This window comes from Aplysia californica, unplaced genomic scaffold (assembly GCF_000002075.1).
Source record: "Aplysia californica isolate F4 #8 unplaced genomic scaffold, AplCal3.0 scaffold00031, whole genome shotgun sequence".
NCBI lineage: Eukaryota > Metazoa > Mollusca > Gastropoda > Aplysiida > Aplysiidae > Aplysia > Aplysia californica.
In genome coordinates, this window is record NW_004797301.1 from 1,346,055 (window position 1) to 1,355,449 (window position 9,395).

General features: G+C 41.5%; 1 protein-coding gene across 1 annotated transcript in view; it reads right to left on the reverse strand.

Annotated features, from left to right (window-relative positions):
* Positions 1 to 1,612: 1,612 nt before the first annotated feature.
* LOC101855466 (zinc finger protein 729-like) overlaps positions 1,613 to 9,395 on the reverse strand; it is a 16,844-nt gene continuing 9,061 nt past the window's right edge. Inside the window, exon 2 of the mRNA XM_013091286.2 lies at positions 1,613 to 9,115. Coding sequence (XP_012946740.1) covers positions 3,540 to 9,115 — 5,576 coding nt within the window. The 3' untranslated portion in view covers positions 1,613 to 3,539. The remainder of the gene's footprint in view (positions 9,116 to 9,395) is intronic.

The following is a 9,395-nucleotide window of genomic DNA, read 5'->3' on the forward strand; positions in this document are numbered from 1 at the left end:
TGCAATAGTCTTGGTGCTATGCTGCTTTACATCACAATCAAAACCTTTGTTAGTAACAACAATAACAAATACTTAGACCACTTCTCAGCTAGGCTGAGGTTTTATTGTAAAACAGAACACAACTTTTTTTAAAATATAGAAATAAATTAATAATACAGGCAAAAACAGATAAAACTGTCCCTGTCGTTTTATGCAAGAAAAATTCTGAAATTAGAAATTTATGCAAACTAAGCCCAAAAATGTTAAATTATGCGATTCTGTTAATTTTAACAAAGAATGATAAAGGAAAATAATTAAAAATTATGCAAAAAATGATCAAATTTTGCTAAATTATGCGGGGTGCATAAAACCACGGGGACAGATAAAATTCAACTGATGAAATTGTTCCTGGAACACTTTCTGAACAAACGATAAGCCAGAAGTAACATGATACAGTGGAGCCCGCCTAAAGTGAACATGCTTTATTTGAACAATTGGTTAAACTGAACCATATTCTGTGGTTCCGATTGAATTTGTTTAAGTAAAGAAGAGTGGATAAAATAAACAGGTTTCATGGGGAAATTGGATATAAGGTGAACTCCCAAAATGAGTGAAAGCAAAGAACGGACCGACTTTGTCACTGTCGCCAGGCTGTGAAAGTAACATTCTTTGCCTCTGGCATCGGCAGACAATCCCATTTTTTATTTTATAGTAGAGGGTTTTACGGCGCTCGCAACTCTGCATAAGGTCATATGAGCGCCAGAAGATTAAAGGTGTTACAAGAGAGTAACAAACATAAAAAAGAAGAAGGGGAGATAAGGACGATAGATGTTTGATAGGAAAGAAGAAGCAGACCACACCAGAGCACCCGCCAACCACCAGCACACAAGAGAGTGACAAACATACAAAAGAAGTAGAGGAAAATGACAATAGTAAGGATCAGGAAATAAAAAGCAGCAGTTCCCTGTTGCAGATCAGGCACAGTTATGAGCGTGACATGAGTCAGCCCGTTTACAATTCTTCTATGCTTGAACAAGAAATGTCCCCCCTTTGGGAATGGCCTAAAGACACTTCTGTCAGTGTCACTCCCCCGGGGGGTAAACAATTCCAGCTCGGCATTGGCAACGTAATCTCAATCAGAAAGACAGAGTTCTAGTCTAGGCTCGCCTGCTGTGTTGTCCCCCCACTCCCCACCCCACCTCCACCATAGACCCACCACTGCACGTAGCTACCGTCTCTAGGCCTCCACGCTACCAAAATGGTAAAAACTGAACCTCGGATAAAGTGAGCACTTTCTTCTGGTCCCAAAGATTTTACTTAAAGCGGACTCCACAGTAAGTAAACTACCAACTGTGTAAACTTTCTTTGACAATTAAGAACATACAGTACGGAATGTCATTGTTACAAATAAGTTTAAAGTTTTTCATAACCTTCATGACATAACACATCGGATCATAACAAAGACGACATACTTCAGTTAGGACCCAAACATTAAAATACACTAATATAATGTCCTTCGCACAAAACACTTTCCAATAAAGAGGCATATTTACACCAAATTCAAAGTTTATACATTAAAAACTCCTCTCAATTCTATGTAATGATTTGTTCAATACAGTGACAACAAACTGAAGTTTGGACTCGAAAAGTTAATATTGATCTAGCATTCTCATAAAACACTGCATTAATTAAATAAGACTCTTTTCATAATACTAATACGCCACACATACACAAACACACACACACACACACACAAAATAAAAACATGCACACACACACCATCTTAAACAGGGACTCCTCCAAGAGACTCAGTGGGGTTTCCGGGCCAAACAGGGAACTACAGACATGATCTTCACTGCCCACCAATTCCAGGAGAAATGCCAGGAGCAACACTTCGATTTATTCGTGACCTTTGTGAATTTAACGAAGGCCTTCGACACTGTCAGTAGAGAAGGACTGAGGTGGATCATGAAGAAGTACCGATGCCCAAGTAAGTTCATCACCATCGTCAGACAGCTTCACGATGGTGTGATGGTGAAGGTTCTAGAAGACGGAGACGAGACAGACACCTTCCCTGTGACCAATGGCGTCAAACAAGGGTGTGTCCTTGCCCCAACTCTCTTCAGTACGGCATTTTCCGCCACATGGATGTTGAAATCAACAACAGAGTTGCCAAGGTCAGCGCCGCTTTCAGGAGACTCTGCCAGAATGTCTGGAAGCAGAGAGGACTCAGTCTCTCTACAAAGCTGAAGGTGTACCTGGCGGTGGTTCTTACCATCCTTCTTTACGCCAGCGAGACATCGTCTGTCTACAGCAGACATGCCAAGCAGCTCAATCCACTCCACCTGAGCTGTCTCCGTAAAATCCTCCGCATCAGATGGCAGGACAAAGCCCCAGACACGGATCTTCTAGAGCGGGCCGGAATCCCCAGGATCTACATCCTCCCCCAGAAAACGCGAGCCAGATGGGCCGGCCATGTGGTCAGAATGGTGGACAGCCGGTAGCCCAAACAGCTAATGTATGAAGAGCTCTTTCATGGCAATCGCTCAGTTGGAGGGCAGGAAAAAATGTTTTAAACACTGCCTCAAAGTCTCACTAAAAGAACTAGGAATCCTGAACGACTCGTAGGATACACTGGCCCTAGATCGCCCCGCCCGGCGCTGCAAACTAACTAAGGGAGCCAAAGCAGCAGAGGCCTAGCACATGGCTCAAGCCACAAGAAAACGCAACGTGGGCAAGTTCAAATCTGCCTCCATCACAATTCAAACACAAGACTACTAGTGCCCACACTGTGGGCAAAACTTCCGAGCGTGGTTAGGTCTTATCAGTCATCTCCGGATCCACTGTCAACAGACCAAATTGTGAAGCCATGACCATCTTCAAAGGTTAAGAACAAACAACATTCTTTTGTGATTCTATGTCTATAGACACTTCAGCTACGTGCAAACGTGGCACCACAAACATCAATTATACTTGTCAGATTTTTCTCCTGTGTATATTTTTCCTGTGACGCTGCAGACTGCTAATCTGTGTAAACGAGGCACCACAAACTTCACACTTGTAACGTTTTTCTCTTGTGTACTCTTTTGTGATTTCGTAAAATGTTATGGAATGTAAACGTGGCACCACAAACTTCACACTTGTACGGTTTTTCTCCTGTGTGTATTCTTTTGTGACTTTGTAAATTGCAACGTAATGTAAATTTGGCACCACAAACTTCACACCTGTAGTAAGGTTTTTCTCCTCTGTGTATTCTTTTGTGACGTTGCAGACTGCAATTTAATGTAAATGTGGCATCACAAACTTCACGCTTGTAAGGTTTTTTCTCCTGTGTGTGTTCTTTTGTGACATTGTAGATGGCTACTGCGTGCATACGTGGCATCACAAACTTCACGCTTGTAAGGTTTTTTCTCCTGTGTGTGTTCTTTTGTGACATTGTAGATGGCTACTGCGTGCATACGTGGCATCACAAACTTCACGCTTGTAAGGTTTTTTCTCCTGTGTGTGTTCTTTTGTGACATTGTAGATGGCTACTGCGTGCATACGTGGCATCACAAACTTCACGCTTGTAAGGTTTTTTCTCCTGTGTGTGTTCTTTTGTGACATTGTAGATGGCTACTGCGTGCATACGTGGCACCACAAACTTCACACTTGTAAGGTTTTTCTCTTGTGTGTATTTTTTTGTGACTCTGTAGATTTCCGCTCTGTGCAAACGTGACACCACAAACTTCACACTTGTAAGGTTTTTCTCCGGTGTGTATTCTTTTGTGTCTCTGTAGACCTCCGCTACTTGTAAATGTGACATCACAAACTTCACACTTGTAAGGTTTTTCTCCTGTGTGTATTCTTTTGTGTCTATGTAGACTACCGCTACTAGCTAAAGTGACACCACAAACTTCACACTTGCAAGGCCTATCTCTTGTGTGTGTTCTTTTGTGTCTCTGTAGGTCACCTAGTTCTGTAAACATCTCAAGACAGACATTACACTTGTGAGGTTGTTCTCCTGAGTATCTGCTTTCCCTGACCAGAGACCTTGGTACATCTTGGCAACCAGCGCCCATCTCTTTGTACACTTTTGGGGGTGCGGTACTAGAAGCTTCCGTAGAATTTATACTACTGGCAAACAACACAGCAGAAGAACGGTTGAAATCGGGACCTTGACCCATGGACTGTTTACCATCACAAGACATATGACTTTTGCCGCAAGACTCATGCTTTGAACTTATGTTAAGACGATTTCCTGGCCCTGTCTGTGAAACAATCTTACACACATCACTTTCCACACCAATATCATCAGCTTTCGTTTCACTTGCAAAAGCACAGTCATTTAAACTCATGTCACGATCTTCGTTGAGATTTCTGTTGTCCATCTGCTTGTCACCTGCTGTGTTCTGATGGAGGTCACAGACTCTCTCCACAGCACCGATGTCACCAGAAAGTTCACACTTAGGTTTTTCTCCAGTGTGTGTTCTTTTGTGTGTCTGTAGATTTCCACTTTCTGTAAATGTGACACCACTAACTTCACACTTGTAAGGTTTTTCTTCTGAGTGTGTTCTTTTGTGTTCCTGTAGATTTCTGGCACAAGTAAATGTTACACAACAAACTTCACACTTGTAAAGTTTTTCTCTTGTGTGTATTTTTTTGTGATTTTGTAAATTGGAACTGAATGTAAATGTCGCACCACAAACTTCACACATGTAAGGTTTTTCTCCTGAATGTATTGTTTTGTGACGAAAAAGACTGCCAGCGTGTGTAAACGTGGCACCACAAACTTCACAAGTGTACTGTTTTTTTCCTGAATGTATTCTTTTATGACGAAGAAGACTGTTACCCAGTGTAAAAGTGGCACCACAATCTTCACATTTGTAAGGTTTTTCCCCTGTGTGTATTCTTTTGTGATCCTGTAGACTGTTACGACGGATAAACGTGGCACCACAAACTTCACACTTGTAAGGTTTTTCTCCTGTGTGTATTCTTTTGTGACTCTGTAGATTTCCGCTTTGTGTAAACGTGGCACCACAAACTTCACACTTGTAAGGTTTTTCTCCTGTGTGTATTCTTCTGTGTTTATGCAGACTACTGCTACAAGTAAATGTGACACCACAAACTTCACACTTGTAAAGTTTTTCTCCTGTGTGTATTCTTTTGTGTTTCTGTAGGTCACCTAGTTTTGTAAACATCTCAAGACAGACATTACACTTGTGAGGTTGTTCTCCTGAGTATCTACTTTCCCTGACCAGAGACGTTGGTAGGCCTACATCTTGGCAACCAGCGCCCATCTCTTTGTACACTTTTGGGGGTGTGGTACTAGAAGCTTCCGTAGAATTTATACCACTGGCAAAAGACACAGCAGAAGAAAGGTCGAAATCGAGACCTTGACCCATGGACTGTTTACTATCACAAGACATACGACTTTTGCCGCAAGACTCATGCTTTGAACTTACGTTAAGACGATTTCCTGGCCCTGTCAGTGAAACAATCTTACACACATCACTTTCCACACCAATATCATCAGCTTTCGTTTCACTTGCAAAAGCACAGCCATTTAAACTCATGTCACGATCTTCGTTGAGATTTCTGTTGTCCATCTGCTTGTCACCTGCTGTGTTCTGATGGAGGTCACAGACTCTCTCCACAGCACCGATGTCACCAAACAGTTCACACTTAGGTTTTTCTCCTGTGTGTATTCTTTTGTGACTTTGTAAATTGCTACTTAATGAAAATGTGGCACCACAAACTTTACACTTGTAAGGTTTTTCTCCTGTGTGTGTTCTTTTGTGTGTCTGTAGACTTCCGCTCTGTGTAAACGTGGCACCACAAACTTCACACTTGTAAGGTTTTTCTCCTGTGTGTATTCTTCTGTGTTTATGTAGACTACTGCTACTAGCAAAAGTGACACCACAAACTTCACACTTGTAAGGTTTTTCTCCTGTGTGTATTCTTTTGTGTTTATGTAGACTACTGCTACAAGTAAATGTGACACCACAAACTTCACACTTGTAAAGTTTTTCTCCTGTGTGTATTCTTTTGTGTTTCTGTAGGTCACCTAGTTCTGTAAACATCTCAAGACAGACATTACACTTGTGAGGTTGTTTTCCTGAGTATCTACTTTCCCTGACCAGAGACCTTGGTACATCTTGGCAACCAGCGCCCATCTCTTTGTACACTTTTGGGGGTGTGGTACTAGAAGCTTCCGTAGAATTTATACTACTGGCAAACAACACAGCAGAAGAAAGGTTGAAATCGAGACCTTGACCCATGGACTGTTTACCATCACAAGACATACGACTTTTGCCGCAAGACTCATGCTTTGAACTTACGTTAAGACGATTTCCTGGCCCTGTCAGTGAAACAATCTTACACACATCACTTTCCACACCAATATCATCAGCTTTCGTTTCACTTGCAAAAGCACAGTCATTTAAACTCATGTCACGATCTTCGTTGAGATTTCTGTTGTCCATCTGCTTGTCACCTGCTGTGTTCTGATGGAGGTCACAGACTCTCTCCACAGCACCGATGTCACCAGAAAGTTCACACTTGTAAGGTTTTTCCCCTGTGTGTATTCTTTTGTGATCCTGTAGACTGTTACCACGTGTAAATGTGGCACCACAAACTTCACACTTGTAAGGTTTTTCTCTTGTGTGTATTCTTTTGTGACTCTGTAGATTTCCGCTCTGTGTAAACGTGGCACCACAAACTTCACACTTGTAAGGTTTTTCTCCTGTGTGTATTCTTCTGTGTTTATGTAGACTACTGCTACTAGAAAAAGTGACACCACAAACTTCACACTGGTAAGGTCTTTCCCCTGAGTGTATTCTTTTGTGAAGCTGTAGATGGCTACCATATGTAAAAGTGGCACCACAAACTTCACACTTGTAAGATGTTTTCCTTGAGTGTGTTCTTTTGTGACGAAAAAGACTGCTACCATGTGCAAAAGTGGCACCACAAACTTGACACTTGTACGATTTTTCTCCTGAATGTATTCTTTTGTGACGAAAAAGACTGCCAGCCTGTGTAAACGTGGTACCACAAACTTCACATTTGTACTGTTTTTTTCCTGAATGTATTCTTTTATGACGAAGAAGACTGTTAGCCAGTGTAAAAGTGGCACCACAATCTTCACATTTGTAAGGTTTTTGCCCTGTGTGTATTCTTTTGTGATCCTGTAGACTGTTACCACGCGTAAACGTGGCACCACAAACTTTACACTTGTAAGGTTTTTCTCCTGTGTGTGTTCTTTTGTGTGTCTGTAGATTTCCGTTCTGTGTAAACGTGGCACCACAAACTTCACACTTGTAAGGTTTTTCTCCTGTGTGTATTCTTCTGTGGTTATGTAGACTACTGCTACTAGCAAAAGTGACACCACAAACTTCACACTTGTAAGGTTTTTCTCCTGTGTGTATTCTTTTGTGACTCTGTAGATTTCCGCTCTGTGTAAACGTGGCACCACAAACTTCACACTTGTAAGGTTTTTCTCCTGTGTGTATTCTTTTGTGTTTAAGTAGACTACTGCTACAAGTAAATGTGACACCACAAACTTCACACTTGTAAAGTTTTTCTCCTGTGTGTATTCTTTTATGACGAAAAAGACTGTTAGCCAGTGTAAAAGTGGCACCACAAACTTCACACTTGTAAGGTTTTTCTCCAGTGTGTGTTCTTTTGTGATCCTGTAGACTGTTACCACGTGTAAACGTGGCACCACAAACTTCACACTTGAAAGGTTTTTCTCCTGTGTGTATTCTTTTGTGACTCTGTAGATTTCCGCTCTGTGTAAACGTGGCACCACAAACTTCACACTTGTAAGGTTTTTCTCCTGTGTGTATTCTTTTGTGTTTATGTAGATTACTGCTACAAGTAAATGTGACACCACAAACTTCACACTTGTAAAGTTCTTCTCCTGTATGTATTCTTTTGTGTTTCTGTAGGTCACCTAGTTCTGTAAACATCTCAAGACAGACATTACACTTGTGAGGTTGTTTTTCTGAGTATCTACTTTCCCTGACCAGAGACGTTGGTAGGCCTACATCTTGGCAACCAGCGCCCATCTCTTTGTACACTTTTGGGGGTGTGGTACTAGAAGCTTCTGTAGAATTTATACCACTGGCAAAAGACACAGCAGAAGAAAGGTTGAAGTCGAGACCTTGACCCATGGACTGTTTACTATCACAAGACATACGACTTTTGCCGCAAGACTCATGCTTTGAACTTACGTTAAGACGATTTCCTGGCCCTGTCTGTGAAACATTCTTACACACATCACTTTCCACACCAATATCATCAGCTTTTGTTTCACTTGCAAAAGCACAGTCATTTAAACTCATGTCTCGATCTTCGTAGAGATTTCTGTTGTCCATCTGCTTGTGACCTGCTGTGTTCTGATGGAGGTCACAGACTCTCTCCACAGCACCGATGTCACCAGACAGTTCACACTTAGGTTTTTCTCCAGTGTGTGTTCTTTTGTGATCCTGTAGACTGTTACCACGTGTAAACGTGGCACCACAAACTTCACACTTGAAAGGTTTTCCTCCTGTGTGTATTCTTTTGTGACTCTGTAGATTTCCGTTCTGTGTAAACGTGGCACCACAAACTTCACACTTGTAAGGTTTTTCTCCTGTGTGTATTCTTCTGTGTTTATGTAGACTACTGCTACTAGAAAAAGTAACACCACAAACTTCACACTGGTAAGGTCTTTCCCCTGAGTGTATTCTTTTGTGAAGCTGTAGATGGCTACCATATGTAAAAGTGGCACCACAAACTTCACACTTGTAAGGTGTTTTCCTTGAGTGTGTTCTTTTGTGACGAAAAAGACTGCTACCATGTGCAAAAGTGGCACCACAAACTTCACACTTGTACGATTTTTCTCCTGAATGTATTCTTTTGTGACGAAAAAGACTGCCAGCCTGTGTAAACGTGGAACCACAAACTTCACACTTGTAAGGTTTTTCCCCAGTGTGTACTCTTTTGTGATCCCGTAGATTTCTGCTACATGTAAACGTGGCACCACAAACTTCATAGACCCTTTGTACTGTCTGAAATCTGCAGCTTGAACTTTGACCTTGTCTTCTCAGTATATCACTTGTCTGTTGTACCGGGGAACAGGAAGTCAGTGGCCTATGAGGGTAAGTCGAGAAATCTGGAAGTAGACAAAATACGGACTAGTTTAGTTATCTAACCCTGACAGTAAGATGAAACATCTGGAAGAAGACAAATAATGGACAAGTTATCTAACCCTGACAGTAAGGTGAAACATCTGGAAGAAGACAAATAATGGACAAGTTATCTAACACTAACACTGATGGTAAGATGAAACATCTGGTATTAACATTCTTTTTTTTTGGGGGGGGGGGGGGGTTTAGTGTTTTACGAATCTCGCAACTGAAACATCTGGAACACAACAAATAAAGGACATAAAA